At 31.7% G+C, this 24,844-nt stretch overlaps 1 protein-coding gene across 3 annotated transcripts in view; it reads left to right on the top strand.

Annotated features, from left to right (window-relative positions):
* Positions 1 to 24,844, top strand: part of DYNC2H1 (dynein cytoplasmic 2 heavy chain 1) — a 253,153-nt gene that overhangs the window by 92,635 nt on the left and 135,674 nt on the right. For 2 of the 3 annotated variants that reach the window (XM_016163676.2, XM_016163673.2), the window contains exons 60-67: positions 5,008 to 5,094; positions 7,949 to 8,075; positions 9,622 to 9,763; positions 10,358 to 10,467; positions 15,561 to 15,581; positions 16,834 to 16,932; positions 18,293 to 18,416; positions 23,895 to 24,058. In XM_016163676.2, the coding sequence (XP_016019162.2) occupies positions 5,008 to 5,094; positions 7,949 to 8,075; positions 9,622 to 9,763; positions 10,358 to 10,467; positions 15,561 to 15,581; positions 16,834 to 16,932; positions 18,293 to 18,416; positions 23,895 to 24,058 (874 nt within the window). The remainder of the gene's footprint in view (positions 1 to 5,007; positions 5,095 to 7,948; positions 8,076 to 9,621; positions 9,764 to 10,357; positions 10,468 to 15,560; positions 15,582 to 16,833; positions 16,933 to 18,292; positions 18,417 to 23,894; positions 24,059 to 24,844) is intronic. The other variant, XM_016163675.2, reaches the window with a different exon arrangement.

Here is a 24,844-nt window from a genome sequence, read left to right as displayed (position 1 = left end):
TTTGTTTACATATTACAAATTTATCTGTAACCTTCTTGTCAGACCCTAAAACATATTCAGAATATATGTGTTCTATTAATTTTTTTCTTAGCATTATAGACCCTCTTGTCCTGTTCCAATGTGGATTAATTCTTCCCTAGGCCTGCTGCTTACAGCTATTATCTTGAGACTTCTCTTAATTTTTCTGGGGATTACTGTTGTATTTTTTTCTGATTATATTCTTTTATTATGGGTCCTTGCCTTACTCTTTCTTAGTTTAGGCCTTCATTTTTCTAGAAGGCATCTTCCACATTAGCTTTCTAAGAAGGGATATATATGGGGTGAAAAATATATTGAAATCTTGCATATCTAAAATTATCTGTATTGTATCATTATATGTGATCAATAATTGGCGCTAAGTTTAGAATACTAGGCTGGGAATAGTTTGAGCTCACAGTTTTGAAGAGCTTATTCTGTCATAGTGGTTCAGTGTGGTCCCTGAACCAACTGCATTATTGTTACTTGGAAAGTTGTTAAAAGTACACATTTTTTGCTCCATTCATACCGAATCAGATAGGCAGGTGGGGAGGAGGTAGGCCTTGCAGTCTGTTTTTGGAGAAACCCTCCAATTGATTTGTGCAATGCACAAGTGCCCAGAAGTATACAGCTGTATGGACTGGCCATTTGATAGCAACCTCTTAATATTTGTGGGTATTTGGGTTGGCGAAGGAAGTCAGTTATTTCTCTAGAAGAATCCTCGTAGCTTCTGCATAGGGTGTGGGTAAGAGTAGATGGGGCCTGGTGAGGGATATAATCTTGATTTTCAGGACTGTGTTAAGAAAATAGTCCCACTTTTAATGGGGGAACGAATTTATAATATCGACTACTGAGCTAAATCCTCTGCATTTAGCTCTGTTATTTTCAGAGTCACCTGTTGTCTACATTTTCTGAGCATTTTAGATTTCTTGTTTTGGCTTCTCTTCTTGCAGCCATGTGACTTTTTGCATTTTGGTATGTTATCACCTTTCAAATTTTTATTAAAGTTACTCTTTTGCAATACTTTTCTCTCTCATTCTCTTTATCATTGTACGTGTAAATCTTTTTTATTCTTTTGTTTCATTTGATAGAGTTTTAGAGGAGGGGTAGAAAATAAATGACCATGTTTATTCTACCATTTTTATCCAGAAATCTACACATACAAGTGTTTTTAAATATAGATTCCTGGAAGTGGTATGGTTAAGTCAGAGAATACACTTAAAAAATTTATTAAATTTACTGGGATGACATTGGTTAATAAAATTATATAGGTTTAAGTGTATCCTTCTATAGTACTATATAGTACGTCATCTGTATATTGTATTGTGTGTTCACCACCCAAAGTCAACTCTCTTTTCGTTACCATATATTTGACCCTTCTTTACTCTCTTCTACCTTTCCACCCATCCCCCCCTTTTTCTAGCAACCACTATACTGCTGTCTGTGTCTGAGTTTTTGTTTGTTGTTTTGTTGCTTTCAGTTTTATATTGCACAGATGAATGAAATCATATGGTTCTTGAGTTTTCCACCTGAGTTATTTCACTTAGTATGAAATTCTCAAGATTGATGCATATTATCACAAATGGCAGTATTTCATCCTTTCTTATGACTAAGTAGTATTCTATTCTATGTATGTGCTACATCTTCTTTATCCAGTCATCTATTTAAGGACACTTCAGTTGTTTCCATGTGTTGGCCACTGTGAATAATGCTGCAACGAACATAGGGGTACATGTAATTTTATGAATAAATGTTTACAATTTTTTTGGTTAGATACCCAGAAGAGGGATTCCTGGGTTATATAGTAACTCTAGTCTTAGTTTTTTGAGGAACCTCCATACTGTTTTCCATAGTGGTTGTGCCAATCTACATTCTCACTAGAAGTCTATGATAGTTCCATTTTCTTTACAGCCTCTCCAACACTTATTTCTTGCCTTGCTGATAATAATGCATTCTGACAGGTGTGAGGTCGTACCTCATTATGGTTTTAATTTGTATTTCCCTTATAGCTCATGAAGTTGAGCATCTTTTCATATATCTTTTGGCTATTTATATGTCTTCTTGGAAGAAGTTCCTGTTCAGGTCCTCTGCCCATTTTTTAATTGATTTTTTTTTTTTTATTGTTGAATTGTATGAGTTCTTTGTACGTCTTAATGTAGGCATTGTTTGCAAATATCTTCTCTCATTCAGTTTTTTGCCTCTTTGTCTTGTTAATGGTTTCTTTTGTTGTGCGGAAGCTTTTTAGTTTGAGGTAGTCATTTATTTTGCTTTTACTTCCGTTGCTTTTGAGGTCAAATTCATAAAATCCTCATCTCAAGGTCTAGTTTAGTACCTGTGTTTCCTTCTCTGCAATTTATTATTTCAGTTCTTATATTTAGGTCTTTGATCCATTTTGAGTTGATTTTTGTATAAGGCAACTGATAGCAGTCTAGTCATTCATTTGCATATGGCTTTCTAGTTTTCCCAGCACCATTTATTGAAAGGGCTTTCCTTTCTCCATTGTTTTTGCCTCCTTTGTCAAAAATTATTTGCTCATATATATGTGGGTTTGTTTATGGGTTCTCAACTCTGTTCCGTTGGTCTGTGCTTCTGTTTTTCTGCCAATACCATGCTGTTTTGATTATTGTTGCTTTGTAGAATAATTTGAAGTCAGGGAGTGTGATACCTCCAGCTTTGTTTTTTTCTCAGGATTGCTTTGGCTATTCAGGGGTATTTAATGGTCCCATACAAACCTGATGATTTTTTTTGTTCTATTTCCTTAAAAAATGTCATTAGGATTTTGATGGGGATTGCTTTAAATCTATATATTGTTTTGGATAATATGCCATTTTAACTTTGTTAATTCTTCCAATCCATGAATGCAGAATATCTTCCATTTCTTTATGTCTTCTACAGTTTCTTTTAATAATGTCTTGTAGTTTTCAGTATATAGATCTTTCACATCAGTTGTTAAGTTTATTTCTAGCTATTTTATTCTTTTTTTGCAATTGCAAAAGGAATAGTTATTTTTCATTTCTTTTTCTGAAATTTTGTTAATGTATAGGAATTCAAAGGATTTTTAAACATTGATTTTTGTATCCTGTAACTTTACAGTATTTGTTTATTGTTTCTAATAGTTTTTTTGGTGGAGTCTTTAGGGTTTTCTATATAAAGAATCATGTTGTCTGCAAAAAGTGACAGTTTGAATTCTTCATTCCTAATTTGGATGCCTTTAATTTTTTTCTTTTGCCTGATTGCTCTGGCTAGGACTTCCAGTACTATACTGAATAACAGTGGTAAAAGGTACATCCTTGTCTGGTTTCTCATCTTAGGGGAAAAGTTTTTATCTTTTCACCATTGAGTATGATATTGGCTGAGTGTTTGTTATGTATGGTCTTTATTATGTTGAGGTACTTTCCCTTCGTATGCATTTTATTGGGTGTTTTATTCGTAAATAGATGTTGTATCTTGTCAAATGCTGTTTCTGCATCTGTTGATACAATCATATAATTTATTTCTATCCTTTATTTTGTTAATGTGTATCACATTAATTTGCATATTTTCAACCATCCTTTGCACCCCTGGTATGAACCCCACTTGATTGCGATGCATTTAATGTATAGTTGTCTTCGATTTTTTATTTTGTTTAGGATTTTTGCACTTGTATTAGAGATATTGGTCTGTAATTTTCTTTTTTGCATGTGTTATCCATGCCAGGTTTTGGTATCAGGGTAATGTTGGTTTGACCTCATAAAATGAATTAGCATATATGCCTCTTATTCAGTTTTTTGGAAGATTTTGAGAAGGATAGGTATTAAATCTTCTTTGCATGTTTGATAGAATTCACTAATGAAGTCATCTAGTCCTGGACTTATACTTTTTTGGGGATTTTTGATGATTGTTTCAATTTCCTTACCATTGATTAGTCTATTTAGATTTCCTAGTTCTTTGTGATTCAGTCTAGGAAGATTAACTATTTCTAAGAACTTGTCCAATTTTTCTAGGTTATTGAATGTGGCAGCATATAGTCTTTCATAGTATTCTTGTATGGTTTTTTGTATTTCTTTGGTGTTGTCATAATTTCTCCTAGTTCACCTCTGATTTTATGAGTCATTTCTCTTTTTCCCTTAGTCCAGATGGAGGTTCATCCATTTTATTAATGTTTTCAAAGAACTTGGTTGTACTAATTTTTTCTATTCTCTCTTTTTTTCTATTTCTTTTAATTCTGCTTTAATTTGTATTATTTCTTTTCTTTTACTGACTTTGGGTTCATTTGTTCTTTAGAAATAGGCTTGCAATGATATAAACTTCCCTCTTACTGTTTCTTTTGCTACATCCCGAAAGTTTTGATATGTCATATTGTCATTCTCATTTGTCTCTATGTATCTTTTGGTATTTTCTTATATTTCTTCTTCAACCCAGTCTTAGCACGTGGTTTAATCTCCACATATTTGTAGTTTTTCCTTTTTTCATGCTGTTGATTTCCAGTTTCAAAGCATTGTGGTTTAAGAATATACTTGGTATGATTTCAGACTTCTTAAATTTGCTAAGGCTAGTTTTGTGTCCCAAGATATGATCTATTCTTGAGAATGTTCTGTATGTACTAGAGAAGAATGTATAACTTGCTGTTCTGGGATGAAAGGCTTTGTAAATATCAGTCATGTTCATTTGATCTAATGTGTTATTTAAGGCTGATTTCCTTATTGATTTTTTGTTTGGATGATCTATCCATGGCTGTCATTTGGGAATTTAAGTCACCTCTTATAGTTGTGTTTTGGTCAGTTTTTCCTTTTAGTTCTGCTAGTATAGCTTTCTATATTTGGGTTCTCCCAGAGAATATACTTTTAATTTTAGCGTTGTTTTCAAATAAAATGCTAAGGAAAATTATAATGACTATTGAATTATTGACTGTTGTTATTTGTTTACTGCAAGATTACATTTTAAGGTGCCATTGCTGCATTTCATTGGCTTCTAAAATAGATTGACTTTTATAAAATTGAATTATATTTTTAGAAATTTGAAGAAAACTGAAGACAGAAAAAGGAAACTAGAGGAACTTCTTAATTCTGTTGGTCAAAAAGTATCAGAACTCAAAGAGAAGTAAGTTTATAATATAAGTTAGTTCTTAATATAAACTTATTACTTTTTGATGTAACACGTTGCTATCAATAGGAACACATTTTCTATTCGTGTCTTTACCCACAAATTTAATGCCTTTTCCATCTTAACTAAGCTCTTATCATGCACTGTGGCCATAACTTTTGTGGCTTGAGGTTCAACAGCAAAGCTAGCATGAATTTTTTTTCTTTTTCGCAATTTCACAGCTAGAAGATTTATTGTTACCATTGATCTTGGCAACTTCGGCATCTGACTTTTCTTTAAAAAATTATTATTAAGTAAGAACTGTCACCTTTTTGCTTAAATAAAGCACTTTGCAGCTTTTCTTTGATATGTTTGAACTGCTAGCATCACTACGCTTGCACTTTGGGGCCATTATTAAGTAAAATAAGTGTTACTTGAATACAGGTACTGTGATACTGTGACAGTTGATCCGATAAAGCAGATGGTTGCTAAGTGACTAAACAGCAGGTAGCAGATACAGTGTGGATACCCTGGACAAAGGGATGATTCATTTCTTGGGCATGAAAGCATTTGAAGATGGCATGAGATATCATCACAATACTCAGAATGGCCTGCAATTTAAAACTTATGAATTATTTATTTCTGGAATTATTCATTTAACATTTCTGGACTGTGGTTGAGCGAAGGTAACTGAATCAATCCCTAGAAAGCAAAACCACAGGAGGCGGGGTGGAGACTACTCTGTGAGATTAAATATAGTATATGTTATCATTTGCATTCAGTTTTTTGAAACTTAAACTTTTCTAAAAACATTTTTTTTCAAATCATGTGTTATATTTTCTTTTTTTCTTAAGGAAGAATTATAAATTATTGTACCAAGAAAGGAATGTTAGACTAAAAACTACCAATTTTTTCTCTAATATAGTCAAGAAATAATTATCTCTTTATATTTATATATATTTACTCAGAAAAAAACCCCCCAAAACTTCAAACTCATAAAGTCAGTGTTTTTGATATTCCTAAATATTTTTTATGTTAGAAACATAGGAAAGAAATCATATATTTTTTTCCAGGTATAATTTGAGAACTACAAGAAAAATATTTCATTCTTTTTAGTATCATATGCTCAGAATCAGTATTTAATATTCAGCTAATTGTTTAATATTTATTGAGTAGTTAGCTATGGTAGTAATGTTTTGATTCCATTTATAAGTCATTTGCAAATGTGTGAGGTGTTGTACTAGACACCTTACATATTTATCTTTTTTAGTATTAAAACAATACTAAGGTGGATATTCTTCCATTTTGCATATTAGGAAGCTGAAGATTAGAAAAGTTACTTTTTGCCTAAGTTGAGCAGCTAGTAAATGACTAAGCTAGCATTAAAATCTTGATTAGTCTAACTTTATGAATTTCCTGTTCTTAATCACTATATAATACTACCAGTATTTTGGGAGGCTCATTATGAAAATCTTTGGAATTAACTTTTAATTTTGAATGAAACAAAATGGCATTTTCCATTTTAGAGTCATTATCAAGAATGAGTGAATTCTTGTTAACAGTAGTTACTTATCATGATCCTTAATTAAGATTTAATTAACTCTAAGTTGTGAGTGGCAATCTTATTTTTGGTTATTTGTAAAGAATAAAGGAGTTGAAAAATAAGCATGATCTATTTTTAAATTCTAATAAGACAAAATTGAGACATTTGCCATTTTTAATATCACTTGTACAGAAATGTGGAAGTAAATTTAATCAAATATATACTGCAAAACCATGTACATGGCGTAGTATGAATTGTTGAGGTAAATAAAGGTGTTATAGTCTATTTCTAGATTTAGAGTAGTGCATCCAATGGATTTTACGAGATGATGGAAATGTTATCTAATCTGGTCTATCCAGTATGGTAGCCGCCAGTGATTTTGACTATTGAGAACTTGGAATGTGGGGAATACGACTGAGGAGTTGAATTTCAAATTTTATTTAATTTTCATTAATTTAAATCTCAGTAGCCACATGTGGCTGGTGGCTACCCTAATAGATATCTGTGCTCTATAGTGTGTTATGTCTAAGGGAAGAAGGAATAGAGCACTTAAACAGGCAATGATATATGCTGTAAAGTACATCAAAGTTAATATCAGACACACCCACACATGAATATTAGATCCTCTGTTGATTATTAGTGAGAACTGTGCAATAATCTGTTTGGATGTGATTTCATATCCTGGGCATTTTAACATATGTGTTGAAGGACTAAATGATCATGTGGAATATTACTAATATATGTAATAAAATAATAAATTTGTACAAGTATTTTTTTAAGGAAAATAATTTAAAAAGAGTTATAAACTTTGGTGAATGGACATGTGGGGGAGAATATATATAGTTGACTGAATATTGGAGGTGAATTTTAAAAGTTTGTTTTGTGTAGGGAGATGTTTGAGAGAATTAGAGTGAGGAGTGAGATAGGGATGAGGAAGGGGTGGAAGGTGTTCTGAATATATCCTGACGAAGGGCATAGCAGATAAAGGATAGAGCATTTTTTGAGAATATAAAATTATTCAGATGTTTACATATAACTTTGCTGGACTGGAATAAAATAAAACTGAAATGATAAATTGGATCAACCTTATGACAGGGCCTTCAGTGTCAAATGGAGAAGTTTGTACAGGGGATTAAGGCTCTGTGAGAGTGCTACACTTTAAGTATATATGTATTGGCATATGTGTCTATTCTGTTAATGGTATTTTGACACAATATCATCAGTATTATCATTAATTAAATTTTCATATAAAAGTTTACTACTTAAGGTTAATTAATCAAATCCCTCTTAAATCCTTCTGCCTTTAATTTGATTTTAATGTTTTCATAGATTTCAGAGCAGGACTTCAGAAGCTGCCAAACTTGAATCTGAAGTGAGCAAAGCACAAGAAACAATTAAAGCTGCAGAAGTCTTAATTAATCAGCTGGATAGAGAACACAAGAGATGGAATACACAGGTTTGTGTGGGAGAGAGGTCAAAATGGGGCTTCCTTTAAAATACAGGAACTCTGTAATGTAGTGTATTTGTTTAAAAAAGGAAAGAAACACCCATTAAATTTCAGCTTAAGATAAATAATCTAGATGTTAATGGCTGTTATGTCAATTAATCTTTAAGCAAAGTATCTTTATGTGAATGGATTTTAGACAAAACAACCTATCTCTTTTTTATTTATCTATGTTAATGTGGGAAAGAGCGGGGACAAAATGAGTCCATGGAAAATTGGGTACTCCTTAGAGATTTATTTTTAAATTACCTTCACCAGGACAATAACCTTAGGAATTGACACTATTAGCCATTTACTTTTTCTTGAGGTACTATTATTTTGACTCTGTTAAAATGTTGGCTTTTTGTTTGTTTGTTTGTTTGTTTGTTTTTCTTTAACCAGTTAAATCCCCTCCCTCACCAGATTCTCCTCATTTGCTCATTCAATACTATTTGATTACCCTAGCTATACCCCTTCTCAGCTCCTTTCTCTGCAAGTATTCTGGGGTTATTTCATTTAGTTGTAAGAGTATCCTGTACTCTGATGCTGACCAGAGCTATATTTCTAGTTAGCTGAGTTTTAAATTCATATTTTCAATTACCCTATAGATAATTGCATTTAACCGTCTCTGGAACTCAAACATAACATGTATAAATTAACTTATTTTCTTTTTCTCATCCCAAATCTTTTATTTCTTATCTCTCATAAGGATAAGGCATCTTTCTTCAAGGCATTAAAACTCAAAACATGTGGTTGTCTTAGACTATTGTTTACTTGTCATATCCATTTGCAAATATCTCCCATATTTGTCTTCTATCCTTCATGCCAATCCTTTTTTCTCTTGAATTCTCCTAACTTGTCTCCTTCCTATCTGATCCCTTAATTGGTTTATTCTTCATTCCTTAGCTTGATTATCTTTCTAAAACCCAGTCTCATAACATCACTCACTGCCCTCTTTAAGCACTTTTAATGGCTTATTATTACCACAGGTTAAAATAGAAGTCTTTTGAATGGCATGAGAAACCTTTCACAATCTTTCTCCCTCCAATCAGTCTTCCCCTCTTTTGCATTGCTTCTGTATTGCTACTCTTTCTGCTGAAACTTATGCTTTAGGTACACTATGCTTTTAACTAATGAGTCTCCATGCTTTATCTTTGTTTTGTTCCTTTGCTCATACTACATCTTAATTGTGTTTTACAAAATGATGCTCATTCACAATACATATTTAACTGTGATTGAGACAAAAGTTTTTCTTTCATTAAAATCATTTGGAACTTTCAATGACAACATATGTTTATCTTTACAAATATATTAGGATGTCATACATTCGTTTAATGTCAGTAAGGTGGAAGAGCTTATTGAAGTTTTTACATTTTGACAGTTGTATTCAAGATCGTTTTAAAATAATTTAAATCCATAAATTATTTTTTCCACAGTCAAAATTCTAATTTATGAAGCTGTCATTTTTTTTTTCATGTTAAAACATATCCATACATCATTCTCTTTTTTTTTTTTTCAGGTTGCAGAGATAACAGAGGAATTAGCTACTCTTCCTAAACGAGCTCAACTAGCTGCTGCATTTATTACATATCTCTCTGCTGCTCCTGAGGGTCTGAGAAAAACCTGTTTGGAAGAATGGTCTAAGTCAGCTTGTCTTGAAAGTTTGTATATAGTTATTAATGAATTTGAAATTTCAGCATACTAAAAATGCATCTTCGTTTTTTGCCATTTTTCTTGTTTTAAATGAGAAAATTTTCTGTAAAGTAAAAAAGATACCATAGCTACTTTAGGTTTGCCAAAGTCTTCAAATGTTCTGATAATTGTTTTATTATAATGATTCTTCTATTTCTAAACTCTATGAAACTGAGACCACTGAATTATTGTTGATATTACATGAATGCAGTTAAACATTTTATTACTTTAATTTTATAGCAATTTTTATATCTTATGACGAGATGCAGGAACTCCAAAACTCCTTGTGAATTTTGTGGTTTTCACAAATTATTATAGCTGCGAAACATACATTTAATAGATAAAATATAAATTAACTGAATTCCATTTCTTTGCATTTGTTTTTCTTTTTAAGCTGATTTTCCCCTTAGCTTCTGGTGTTAAATGGGGAAGAATGGATTGAATGAATATTAAGGATAATCACAGAATTTTTGTTTGAGTATATTTTAAATAATTTAAATTTCCTTTCCTTTGTCAAGTACAAGATTGTTATAGTAAAGTATTATTGATAACTAACTTTTCAGAATTTGATCTGAGGAGATTTCTTTGTACCGAAAGTGAGCAGTTAATTTGGAAAAGTGAAGGACTACCATCAGATGACCTATCCATAGAAAATGCTATTGTTATCTTACAGGTAATTAATCAATTTAAATTTTCTCATAAGAAGTGTTTCTTTTGAAGCTTGCTCCAAGAAGTACCTGCTTCAAATTCTTAGGCTTTCACAGTTGTTAAGTAAATGTGAAAATATTTTGCTAATGAAAATTTATTTATGATTCAGTTGATGAATCTATTATTTCCAGAGTAATTTATTTTTTATCTTACTATAAAAGTATAAATAGTAGTATTTTGATGACAAAATATTCTAAATTGAATTCCTTAATAGTAATAGAAATATTTTGAATACCCAATTTATTTGATTGTATATTTCCTTCATCTAGCATATATGATTTTATATTTTAAAATATTTTTCTTTTGAAAACAACATTATATAAAGTGAAGATGAGATAAATTTTGAGTCATAAGTTAGAGATTGATCATATGCATATTTTGGAAAATTATTTCTTCACATTGTATATGTGTCCCAAAAGTCATTAAGTCATTGTTTAGACCTGAAGCTATTACAATCTTATTAACATGAGAAAAACAAATTCCAAATCATGTATACAAATAAGTAATTTATTTCAGCGAATTTTTTTTTTTTTTGGCCATTAACTTGGTTTACTTTTCTATTATGGACCCTGGAAGATAATTTCGCCCTTTGATAAAATGGTTTTTTTTTCCTGTTTTTTTTTTTTTTCTATCTCAATAGTTTATGGGACACCAATTTTCTGTTTTCTCTGTAATCTCTCTGCCTACACACCATTTCCTTATTTCATATCTGCAAAGTCTCAAAGAAAGCATGAACACTAAATGCTCCTCTTTAGGCAACATAGACATAATATTATAAGAAATGTTTTGTGGGCTCTGTTCATTCTTGGATAATTTAGTTTGATTAGTACTCTTAATCAGCTGATATACTTTGGCTCATTACCTTAGCATCTTACCAGTAGAGAAATTGATAGCCAAAGATTAAACAGTTGATTTGGCTTGTTCTTTAATTTGTTTTTTAAACGTTTCTCATTATTATTTTTTACACTAGAATTACAAATCTGGAACTCTAAATCTGTATATAAGTTCATGTTATAGTAAATTATGTGATTTTTAAAAATCATATTTGTTATTCTTTCTCCAGAGTTTTGTAATCGCTTATTTTTCCTTTATCAGTAATAAGAAGAAAGCAATCATTTGCTGATTTAAAAATCACACAGTTTAAGTATTCTTTTTTTATTTTGTAAGAAATCAGGGTGTGAACCTTTAGAAAATCTGTATTACAATAATTTTTTTATTGATGATAATTTAATTTTACTGATAAATACTTTTATATTCTGATTATCTTTCCTTCCTTATAAATATATGAGAAATTGTTTTTAAATTAATTTTAATAATAAACTTACTTTATATTTAATATTGCCAAGTTTCTTATAGATACTTACAAGCATTTATATGACAAAACAAAAGCTATTTGGAAAAATATGTTAGAGTAATTAGTTATTCTGTTGAAATGAATTTGTCATTAAGATCAACACTCTATCTCAATTCTAAAGTATATTAGGTTTAGAATGCACTGTTATAGGTAAGGGTGTGATTGGATAGCATGTCTATAACATCTCTTTAACATCAACGTTTAGTATATGTGATGAACATGAAATTAGATCTTTAAATATATACAAACTGGGTTTCTGGGAAGTCTTCCTGAGAAAAAATGGCTAGGTATAATAAAATGTATTTTTGAATCAGGGAGGTATTACATCTGATTAACTATACTAGAGCTTTTCTGAGATTCTCCCTCTCTGTGGAGGTCCACAATTAAGGCCTGTAGTCACTCATTAATTGGTGCTAAGAAAAGCTGAAATTACTTCTTTGTCTTACAAAGATGCTTAGAATGACCATATTTATGTTAAGCTAACTATTGAAGTGCATTTATTGTCTGGGAGAGGAAATAGTTAAATCATTATCTGGCATTAGTCTGTAACAAGAATTAGGTTTATTAGATTAGTAGAAAGCTCACATGATCTGTGTCCTTGAGGGACAGAGAAAGAACTTGGCCATGATGACTGTATATAGTGGATTGCTATGATTTCTGCCTGTTGTCCTGATGTAATTATTAATAGTTTTCCTCTTACTCTCAAAAGTTCCCTGGTTGGGGTGCTAAAATATATAATCTTTTTAATATTTTGGGACTCAATGCATTAATGAAGAGCATAAGGCTATTAGAACATATGGAGAAAGGTGTGAGCAAAAACATCCAGAAAAGGTGGAAAAGATGATTAATTTAAATATCATAGTATTATAAATTTTTCTTGATTTTGATCTCACAAAATTATTCACTTTTCTTGTGAAGACATGTATTAATTATTTGGTTTTTATTATTATAGACAGTTAAGTGTCAAATAAATTTTCTTTAAATGACTCAGAATTTTTTTCCAGTTAATTATATTTTCTGTTTATTTTATTTCTTTTTAAATTAAATTTATTGAGGTGACATCAGTTAATAAATAATACATTACATGTATATTGCATCCACATTTTTCCTTCCTACCATTTAGTATATACTTAGGAAATGTAGACTAATTTAATATTAGTCTAAAGAATATAAATTATAAAGGTAAATCAAATAAGGAATTGTGCTTTTTCAAATAAATCCCAAAAATTAACATTAGAATCAACACAGTGCATACCTATTATGTTATGCATATCTTGTTATTATTTAACAATTAATACAGGTAAAACACTTAAATACTAAATGCATTGAATTTGCAAAACCCTATCTAGTAGGTGCATGTATTATCCTATTTATAGATATGGAAATTGAAGCACAGAAGGTTAAGTTGCTTGTCCAAGGTCACAAAGCTATCGAGTGGTAGAGCCAAGATTCAGACATTGCCATCTTTCCAGTCTATGCTGTAAAACTGCCTTTCATACCTGTGCATGTGTGTTTCTGTATATTTTTAAATTCATTAAATTTGTATTATTCGTGTTAATATAATTTTTCTTAATTAATCAAGAGATAGGTTTAGTTTTATTTATAAAATGTTTCTACTCTTATCTTGCTTACAGGTATTAAAAATATAAATGAAATTATAGAGTATCCTAGATGTTTTGAAATAATCTCTTTCTAACATATCCTCTGCCCAGTCTTCCCTTTATCCCAACCAAGGAGAGAAGAATTAAAGGAAGTATTGTATATCTCTAGCCTTTGACCTCTCTTCTGAGCTCTTGATGTATAGTTCTAACTCCCTGTTTGATATTACCTGGAACTTCCTTCCTAGGTAGCTCAGGCTGTCTCTTAATTAATCATTATCATCATCATCATCATCATCATCATCATCATCATCATTATTTTTAGGCAAGAATCTTTCAGTGGCCAAGTACCACCCATTTAAGAAAAAAAAAAAAAAAAAAAAAAAAAGGAAGAAGAAGCAACTTATGTTTTTAAGTAACTGAGATGTTCAAAAGATTGAGACTAGCTTTAGTATTCAAATGGTGTTATCACGACATCATTCTCTCTCTCCATCTTAAGAGATGGATTTATTCTCACATAGGTTCTCTCCAACCTATATTAGGATGGCTATTGGTGACTCCAGACTTAACCATTATGAGTGTATACGTCCACACTAAAGATGTGTCTTTGCCTCTGCCCCCTGCTCCAGTGCATTTATGTCATAACTTCATAAGGATTCTGATTGGTTTGCTTGTGTCACTTGCTTGTTCCTTGGGGGCCATGTTAGATGGCTGATAATCCCATCAGAAGTACAGTGAGTTTGGTATGAAAGGTAGGCAAAGGTAGCTATTTACTCTAATCATTTTTTTCTTCCTTCCCCATTCACTATAAACTGCTTCTCTTTTATTTCCTACCAATGGAGATGTTATACTTAGCCCAGTAATGAAAGATGCAAAGTCCAAGTCATTCTCACTGTGTTTCTTTAATTTTACCTATAATTACTAATTCAACAAGTCTTGTAAAATCGATTTCTCAAATATGTTATTCTGTTCTAACCATATCCATTGCCAGGGTTTCATTTAGACCTTCTATATTTTATATCTGGATAATTATATTATTATTTCAGTTGGTCCCATGCCTCTAGTATTATTTCCTTATTTCTATTGAGGTGATTGGTCTAAAATGTTAATCTGATCATGACAGGATTAATATATTTCAGTAACTTCCCATTGCCTGAAGTATAACAATTTCATTATCCTTAAAGATGGCATGAAAAGCTCGTCATGACCAGAAAGACTGTGATGACTCCTGCATCATCTTTATTGCCTGCTATTTTTACTCCAGTTATGCCACCCTACTGGTCGTTTTCCAAATGCATCCAGGCTTTTTATTCCTCTCTCCATGATGCTGTTGTCTTTGCCTGAAATGCTTTTTCACTTCTTTGCTAAACTAAGTTTATTTTATCTTTCTAAGTTTAACTTGAATTGCTTCCTAGCAGATTCCCGTAGCTCTCCCTTTGATTCTAAAGAATATTGTGTCCTCTTTACTTGTTTGCTTCTTTATTGCATGTGATGTGATTGAAGGTAAGGCAATGTTATTCCTTTATCGCTCACATTGTCTTACTGGAGTTAAGCACCATATGGTAGATGAATGAATGAATGAATGAATGAATGAATGAATAAAAGCTTGACATTTTTGGATCTAGTATAATTTCTTACATGTAGCATTTAACTACATTTAATAATGAAATACAAACGTAAAATATGCCTTAAAGATTTTATCTAAATCTCTCTGTAAAAGTATAAATAAATGAATATGTAACTTGAAATACTCTGAAATTTTTTTTTTAATTATTCATTTTTATTATGGTGACATCGGTTAACAAAATCCAATAAATTTCAGGTGTACAATTTAACAGTAATGCATATACATATATATATGTGTATATATACATACATACACACACACACACATATATATATTGCATTGTGTATTCACCATAGTTAGATTTCTTTCTATTATCACATATTTGATCTCTTTTACCCCTCCTCCTCTACCTCTGACCTTCTGGTAACCATTAGTCTATTGTCCATGCCCATGAGAACTCTGAAATTCTTAAGCATATTTTCTGTGGTAAAACATGATTTTCTGAAACTTTATCTTTTTTTTTCTTTTCACTGCATCAGATCATTGGTTTGAAATCATGGGTAAGAACTTTTTAAAAAATTTAAAATTATTATTTTTATGGTTAGAAAAACTCTAGTAGACTTGTGAAATACTTGCTGTTGAATGCTAGCATAGAATAACCTCTAAAATCTAGGCGTAGTATATAGGTAGTACTTAAAAGCATATTTACTAACCATCTCATTATGCTGGAGATAGCAGATTTATATGACAGAGTAGTTAATGAAACCTCCAGAAATAGATGCTGGGTGAAGATCACACAACAGCGTGATATTGAGGGAACTGTGATTCATTCTAGGTACAGGTGAAAAGGGGGTGGGGTGTATTGTTCCCAGAGAATTTTAAAAAATAATAAAGCTGTTTTAAATTCCTTGCTGCATCACTGAAATAACATCTTGTCCTTATTAGACCTACTTCATTTCTAAGTCTTCATTTCACTTTGACTTTCACGTGTTTTATTATCCCTATAGCATACGACTGCATTATGTTTTTCAAATGTGAAAATTTAAGAAAAATTAAGTCACTCATTGTTATTTAAATCTGATTTATTAGGTAACAATGATTATTAGATGACTTTTAAATTTACCATAATTAGTCATACATTTACATATATTTAAATTATATATATGTGTGTATATATATATATATATAAAAATTGACTTCCTTTCATCTGATAAGTGGCATTGTATGTGTGGGGCATTTTTACTGGTTTTTACTTTTCTATTTGTTTCAGAGCTTAATTATTAATTAGCTCAGGGTATTCTGTAATGCATTTAGTTCCTAGTTCATTAGATCTTAAACTATAATTTATGCAATTTTCTATTCAATGACACTTCTTTTGTCATATTAACTATGTGCTGCTTTCTAAGAATTAATGTCTTAAATATAAGCAATTATATTGATAATTATTTCATTAATACTTTTGTGATTAGTTCTTACTTGTCTTTTAAGGCCTTTAGGCTTATTCAACCAAAGAATATATAGTAAGGCAATAACATGATTATCCAGAGCTCTTGATTATCTGTGTTACTGTCTAGGACTATACAGTAAGGATTATACTTATTGTAGTTAAATTTAATTACTGACCACTCTAAAATTTATTAATATGGCCCCTACTAGAATTAAAAACTACTTTTAATTAATTCCTCCTCATGGTTGCATATTTATAGTCTCCAAAGATTGAGAGAAAAATTCAGTAATTAATTCATAAAATTTTAGGAAATTATTCCCATTTAATAAAAGCTTGTAATCTTTTTTTTTTTTTTTTTAAATTAGAGTCGAGTATGCCCATTTCTTATAGACCCTTCTTCCCAAGCTACAGAATGGTTAAAGACACATCTGAAAGACTCGCGTTTGGAAGTTATTAACCAGCAGGTACGTATTGCTTATAATTTAGATACCGACTAGTAATGGCATCTTATGGTGAAAAGAAGTCTAGGACTGTAATCAGAAAATACAGATTCAAAGTGGAGCCTTATAATTTACCTGGTATGGTACCTGGGGAAAGAAATGTAACTCTTTTAGCTTCAGTTTTCTAATTTATAAAGAAGAGATAAGAATCTTTGATTTCTTTTATGTGCAGGGGATTGATCTAAACCCTAGGAATTTAGTAATGTGTATAGTAGTCACAGCTCCTGCCTCCACAGAAATGATAGTCTCATAGGCTAGAGAAATAATTTATAAGTGTTTATACTAAATTATGATTAAAGACACAAGTATAAAATCCTGTAGACGTAAGAGTTACTAATTTAGCTTGAAGAAATCCTCCTAGATTTTTAGCATATTTATAGTTTCTCTCTGTGTGGCTTATAATTTCTTATTCCAATAACTCACCAAGAACACCTTTGATGTGCCCTGAACTTTGACATTTGTCAGTGAAATGTAATCATAATCTTTTGGGTAGTGACTTCTCACTGTCATATTTATCTTGCCAAAGAAATTATTTTTGGCCAGGTTTTTTTTTTTTTTTTTTTGAGAATGTTCTAGTGTGTGATTAATTAATTTTCATAGATAGCCTTCAGGTGATTCAGGTGATTGAAAAATTACCTCTTTAATAGGTACTTACAAAATGGGGATGTTTACTTCAGTTGCATGTGTTCAGAATAATTGTAAATTGCATAATATACATAATACTTATAGTTTGCAGTAGATCTTAATAATTAGTATTTCAAATGTTTAATTTATTTTAACTATAGTTGGAGGTCTGGAGTGATATTTGAAACTAGTCTTTCCCTAACCAGAAAACCTCAAAATTTCACCTAAAGGGTTTTTTTACTGTGACTAGGCCTACTACACTAAGAAAAGTTTACTAGAATTTATCATCTTGCCTTTCTTGTTCCATTGAATATTTAATTTTGAACAAAACCAAAATAGTTCTTATTAACAGTTGGGTGAGTAACTTATTGCATATAGAATTTCAAAATTTGTTTCTGCATCAATTTGAAATTATAGTAGAAGACTGAAAAAGGCTTTTTTATTGTTAATGTAAAAATCCTATTTTCTTATATATCTATTTAAATTATTTATAAAATTTATTTGATAATTTATTCAATTAAAATAATTCATCACCAAGTACTTATAACTAGAAAAGCAATAATAAACAATCTGATTTGTTAACATGCGTGTTAAATTTTAAAATACTTATCTTATTCTTGTTAATATTCATTATCTGTAAGAGCCTTTGTAAATATGAAGGAAATAAAGGAATTAATATGTGTTCTTTTTATTCTCTTAGGATAATAACTTTATCACAGCTCTTGAGTTGGCAGTACGTTTTGGGAAAACCCTTATAATACAAGAGATGGATGGCGTAGAACCTGTTCTTTATCCATTGTTGAGACGAGATCTGGTTGCTCAAGGTAAATATTTGACAGTTTTCAGAGAGTAACTATTTTTAAAATTTCCAAAGTAATTAAGTTCATAACTGACTTTTTTTTTTTTTGTCTTGCCACTGAATCTTAGGAGATAGAAACATTTTTGGGAGAATGATGGAATGTTATTAGAGTTTAATAGTAATAGCAAGTAAATTCTTAAAGTGCCTTTCTAAAAGAGACACTCTATTAAGGATCTCTAAGGCTGTTCCTAGGTATAGAGTTTTTTTGGGAATACTTACAGAGCCTAGTATAGGCACATTCATGGCTAAGATTTATTGCAGGGAAAGTATTCAAAGCAAAGTTAGCAAAGAGAAAAGGCACATAGGGTGAAGTCAGGAGTCAAGAAACCAGATGCAATCTTCCAAGAACCTTCTTTCATTGGAGTCACACTGACAGTACTCAATTCCTCCCAGGACTGGGTTGTGACAGCGCTTATGAAATGATGTCTACCAAGGAAGTTTATTAGAGGCTTAGTACCCAGAGTTTTTATTGGGGCTGATTATGTAGGCACATTCTCCTTGGCATGTTGCAAAATTCCAGACTCCTCAAAGGAAAGCAGGTGTTCAGCATAAACCAATTGTTTGTACAATCAGTTGAAGCACAGTGAGCCACTCTTATGTGATCTGGGAATGGTGAGAACCCTCTCTAAATCCAAGTTCCCCGATTCCAATTGTGGGCCTACCTTGTAAGCAAGACGTTTTAAGAGTCCCAGGACTGCTATGTTACCTCTTTTCTGCATGGGCACCTAACCCAGACTTTGATGATTAGAAAGTAATGCTCTTAAACTATAAGTCTGTCATGAAAAATGTATATGCATACATGCATAGATATGTACCTATACATATAGGCATACACTTACACCACACATACTGGTAGTAGCACTATGAAGTTTAAGTAGAAAATTGGAACAAAAAAAGAGTGAAGAATGCACTATTCATTGATCACCTATTAGCCCACAAATCAGTATGCTTGGCCTTGCAGAGGCTGATATGTTGTGAAAACAACTCTACTAGTGGGACTTTTGCCTTTGTAACCTGGAGTTACCCTCTAGAGTTTAGTCTCTGGTCTCTGTCTGTTCTTCATTGGTGCTAACTCAGATATGCTGAGCTAACTTGCTGTGCTAGTTTCAAGGGGAAATGGAAATGAACTTTTAGTGCTATTTAGATTTAACACTCTTCTGTCTATATCCTGGCCCTTGAGGGTTCATTAAATATAAACCCCCGGTCAAGTTCTAACAGTATCTGTGGCATTGTCTGAGAATGGGTGTTGACAAGTCTAAGAAGCTGGATCTAATGAAAAGTGATATATTCCATATCATGATTGAACTACTATCGCCTTATGATCCACTATGCTAGATAGTTGTACAGGGCTATTTGAGTAGATTTGTTTATTTTATAGTTAGGGGCAGTAATCTCTGCCCCTACCTTACTTTTTCCACATTCCTCCCAGGGTTGGATGCATTCATGTCTCTTATCCTCTTTTAATATTTACTTCAAGTTGTCCTTTTCCAGAATGTTGAATTCCTCATGAATTGCCGTTTTTGTTATACATTTCCTTTGGGGTCAGCAGATGGTTGGAACCATGTAAAACAAAGTCTGTGTCCAAGTAAATTTACATCCTGATGTCCTTAATATAAGCAATATGAACTGCCTTCCTATATTGTAAGGTCAAAACAGGTACAAATAATAGGAATAGAATATGCTTTTTCTTCTCAGGTTTTGCCATTCAAAAATCCCCTCAAATATTCATTGATCAAAAAGATTAAGGTACAATTCCTCCTCAATTTCTCCTTGTTCTTTATTTCCTGATTCTTGTGTGCCTAGTTGCTCCACCCTGCAGAAGGTAGATGTGGCAGTTTGTAATTGGTAAATAATTGAAGACAGCTGGATCTACTAGCCATGCAGAAGTTGTTGAGAGGCTTGGTATAGTTAGAAAATTGTTTGTTTTACTAACCATAGATATCAAAAGTATTTTTTATTACCATTCCAGTCCTTTATGGTCATTTAATTTCCATGTTGAGTTTGAGAATGGATCCAGAAATTATAGTAGAGATGATAGCTGAACACTTTTGGTTGGCTTTTTCAGGCCTGATGCTTCATTTTAAGCATGATTGCTTCATATGGACATATATATGTACAACATAACGATTACGTTTGTGATTAATTGGGTATGTCTTTGATATGATTTGGATATGGGTGGCCCAATGGGCTGAAAACAGCCAGACCAATAGTTCTCTAATGGGAGTGGTTTTGTCCCCCAGGTGACATTTGGCAATGTCTGGAGACATTTTTGGTTGTCACATTTGTGAAGTCTATCCCAGGGACAGCTTAAAATGCACAGGCCATCTCCCCAAGACAGATAATTTTCCAGCACAAATTGTCCATAGTGTTCAGGTTGAGAAACCCTAAGCTAGTTCACTAGTCGTGACCCATGAATCTCTGTACTAGTATATTTCTGTTAGTCTCAGCATGATAGGCTTTATAGCTAGGAGCACTATTTGAAGTCAGCTCACTCAGTGCTATAGATAGCCAGGAATTTTACCTATGGATAGCAGATGGCTATAAGGTTCCATTGGATTTGCTTATCTGTGAGATTATTTGTAGTTATCTGTATTTCTATTCTTCTGGAGAATATAAGGATAAAAGGCAAGGATTGATTTACAACTGCTTGCATTATTTACAAAGTTGCCTCTTGCAGCTTTTCAGGAGCTTCCATTCAAATCTAGCCACATATTTGTTGACCAGATAAATAGTTTAAGTAAAATTTCTAGGTACTGGTACGCTGCTTCTAATTGGCCAAGGAGGTATTCAGTTGTTGGTTTTCTTTCTTTGTAGATAGTGGCTGCAAAGCCAGCAGTTTATCCTTAATGGCTGTGGGATGTCTCCTTGGGCAATGTCAGTTTGGTTATTTGGGGGCAGGTTTTGTATTTGTCTTTATTTAAGTCTCATTCATCTTTAATTAGGCTTAAATAATATTCAATACCATTCAATGGAGCAATTTTCTCAGCGGAGACCATTATCAAAATGTTATCTATCTAATGGAATGTTTCACCTATATGGAAATTCACACAGTATTGGATTTATCTAGCTCAGATGATTATATATTTCTGAAGAGTTTGGACCTGTAAAAAAGGCTTACTGCATATGATAAACCGATTTCGGTCTTATTGCCCCCAAAAAAGAATGTAAAAAATAATCATTAGTAGTCATTAGCAATGTCCAAGCCTGCAAACTAAGTATCAACTATGGCAGCAATTTTTAGGGGCATTATTATGTCAGACGCTTTGAAAATGGTGATGGCCACTTCTTGGTTTAAGTTTGAGTGGTCACAGCAGACTATTCATGCAACTTTAGTTTCCAAAATCAAGACAGACAAAAATGTGTAGCACCTTTACCTGATATAAAAAGACTAAGTTTCTTTTTCATTTCCTGGCGTGATGTATTTCAATATTGGGAGGACTTGGATATAATTAAAGAATGATCTTGCCTATATCTTCAGTTGATTGTTATAGAAATCACCAAGGCATTAACAATGAATTTATCCAGTTAATAATATCTTTATATACAAGCACCTCAAATATCTATATCTATTATACATGTTAACCAAAAGCAAAACAGTATAAAACAATATACTCAACTGCGATTCAGGTTCAGAAATGAAGATAATAAACAGGGCTTCCTCTGGAAAGAGAGTAGGAGATCAAATCTTATCCTTGTGCCCGATCATTTTGTCTTTTTAGTTTTCTAAACTACAGTAAAAATTCTGTGTTCTGAAGAAAAAAATTGGTCAAAATTAACTCCGTCATAGGTTAACTCCAATATAAATCAAGAGTTTTTACAGTTAAGAATATATTGGACTTTATAGTTCCATATCTATTGTTTTCTAAGAGTGGGATATGGGACTTAGAGCCAAGGGTCTTTATCAGACAATAAGCTATTTGAATTTTTTAATAATGTTATGTCAAAATAATACAGCCATGGGTTACAAAATCAAACAGTACAGATTGACAGTAGCGCTTTGACCTTCTCCTCCTCATGACTAGTCCTACTCATCAGAGAACCAGTTATTTTTCAATTTTAACATTTTATTGCTATAGAACTTTATCAGTTCTCCAGAAATGCCCTTTTTTACCACTCTTTCCAATGAGGATAATCACATTCCTGACTTATCACAGCATAGATCATTTTGCTTGTATTTGTACATTGCCTAAATGAGGAAAAAAAGAGCAGCACCTGACAAGTGTGAGCTGGCAGCTGTCCCAGCTTTAACGGATTAGCAATGGTGTTCTCCTGTTGAATGTCAGCCATTTCACAGCATCAACATCAGACAGGTCACACTGACCATAATCATGTCTGAGCATAAAAACAAAAATACTGTCCATATTACAAAAATAACTAAACACCTTTCTTCTCCAGATAATTTGAGTGGCTTCTACTTTTTTTTTTTTTTTTTTACCAATAGTCTTACTCCATTTCTCTTACTTTCTAGATTAAAATTAAGATACCAATCAGAATTGTCTGCTCTTCCTGATAGCATTGATCCCCCAGAAAAAAATCACACTTTTTTTAAACTATTCCCAAATCACCTAAGTCCAAATCATATAACAAATATCTCCATACCTTTTTACCCATCATAGTTCCAGCTAACCTGTTTTTTGATCAATTGTTTAATGATTTCTAAATGCTTACTATATATGTAACAATATATATCTTTGACTTATTGTTTTAATGTAGATAGTTTGCCACTTCTCCAGTATTGTACTTTAACTCCACATACTTCCTGCTTATTTTTGCGTTTTTGTTGTGATACATTGTCATGCTCCTCATGATGTTATACTTGTGTTTAAAATCTTGTTTTATACATATTTATCCTTTCTAGTATTCTAAAATTCGCCCAGCCTTTCCATTATCTCATCATTTCTATCTGGATTATTTTTTCTATCTGAAGTATTTACTTTCGTATTTTATTTAATGAAGGCCCAGTGGAAACAAACTTTTACTTCTTTGAGAGACTTCTTTTTTTCTGCCTGACATAGAATTCTGGGTTAATAGTTATTTTCTTTAGCACTTAAAATTTTTTATTCCGTCATCTTATAGCTATGTCATTCCTGTTGAGAAATAACCTGATGGTTTTATTATTGCTCCTGTGTAAGTAATGTGTCATTTTTCCTCTGGTTTTCAGTGGTTTGACTATTATGTCCTTAGGATTGATTTTCTTTGCCTAAGTTTGATTTTATTCTGCCTAAGTTTTCTTGAGTCATTCCAGTTAATAGTATCTTGGGTAGCCTAACTATCTAAATAGCTTGTATTATAAGCTTTTCAAGATAGTCTTGCTATCTTTTGGACACTATTGAAAAGCTTATAATACAAACTATTTAGAAATACTAGAAGATTATATTTTTTAATGTCATGTAGCAAATTCAGAATATTCAGGCCGATTAATTGTGTCATTTTTAAAAAACAGGACCACGCTTTGTGGTGCAAATTGGTGACAAAATTATTGATTACAATGAAGAGTTCCGCCTTTTTTTGTCAACAAGAAACCCAAATCCCTTTATTCCGCCTGATGCAGCTTCCATTGTTACTGAGGTTAACTTTACTACAACAAGAAGTGGATTACGAGGACAGGTACACATCAATCATATTTCACCTTAGAAATCTTATGTAGTTTAGTATATTCATTAGATATTTCTAGTGGGAAGCTATTTTGTTAAAACGATTAGCATTTAATTTTTAAAAAATATTTTGAAAATATACTTGTAAGTTAGAATAAAGCATTTGAGTTTCTTTCATGTATTATTTGTGTTTAATGTGTATATTTGTTGCTAATGAAAATTACTCCTTCTTCCAGTATAACTTTACAGTCTATTTCTGTCATATATGGTAGCATTCAAGAGACAGAAGGATCATAGAGATTAAGATCAGCTACTTTTTTTTTTAATTGTAAAAACTGAAGTTTAAATGTGGAAATTGCATTTGATTGACCTATTTGAGGATCTTCGATTCCCAGTATAACTGTTTTTTTTTTCCTCCACCAGAGGATATGCATCTTTGAATTCACTTTATTTGTGTATGGTTATTACTACATGAAATTCAAAAAATTTTTTCATGTCCATACATTTACTTACATACTTTATAGTTCATTTTTTTCTCTTGAAAAATATACCTGTTGACTTTTTGAGTATCATCCTATTTTTTGCTTACTTAAGAATAGTAGATTTTTCCTCTTTTGATTTATGATAGCACATATATTTGCTACAATTTTTACTATATTGTAATTGAAAGATAATTCCTTTTAAAATATTTTTCTTACCATGTCATATGGCTCACCACACATATTTTTATGAACAATATCTTTTGACTTACTAGAGGATACTTCTTATAAATAAAACAATGGACAAATTACTCAAAACA

This window comes from Rousettus aegyptiacus, unplaced genomic scaffold (genome assembly GCF_014176215.1).
Source record: "Rousettus aegyptiacus isolate mRouAeg1 unplaced genomic scaffold, mRouAeg1.p scaffold_m13_p_5, whole genome shotgun sequence".
Taxonomy (NCBI): Eukaryota; Metazoa; Chordata; class Mammalia; order Chiroptera; family Pteropodidae; genus Rousettus; species Rousettus aegyptiacus.
The sequence above is the reverse complement of the archived record's forward strand: the minus strand, read 5'-3'. Positions and strand labels throughout refer to the sequence as shown.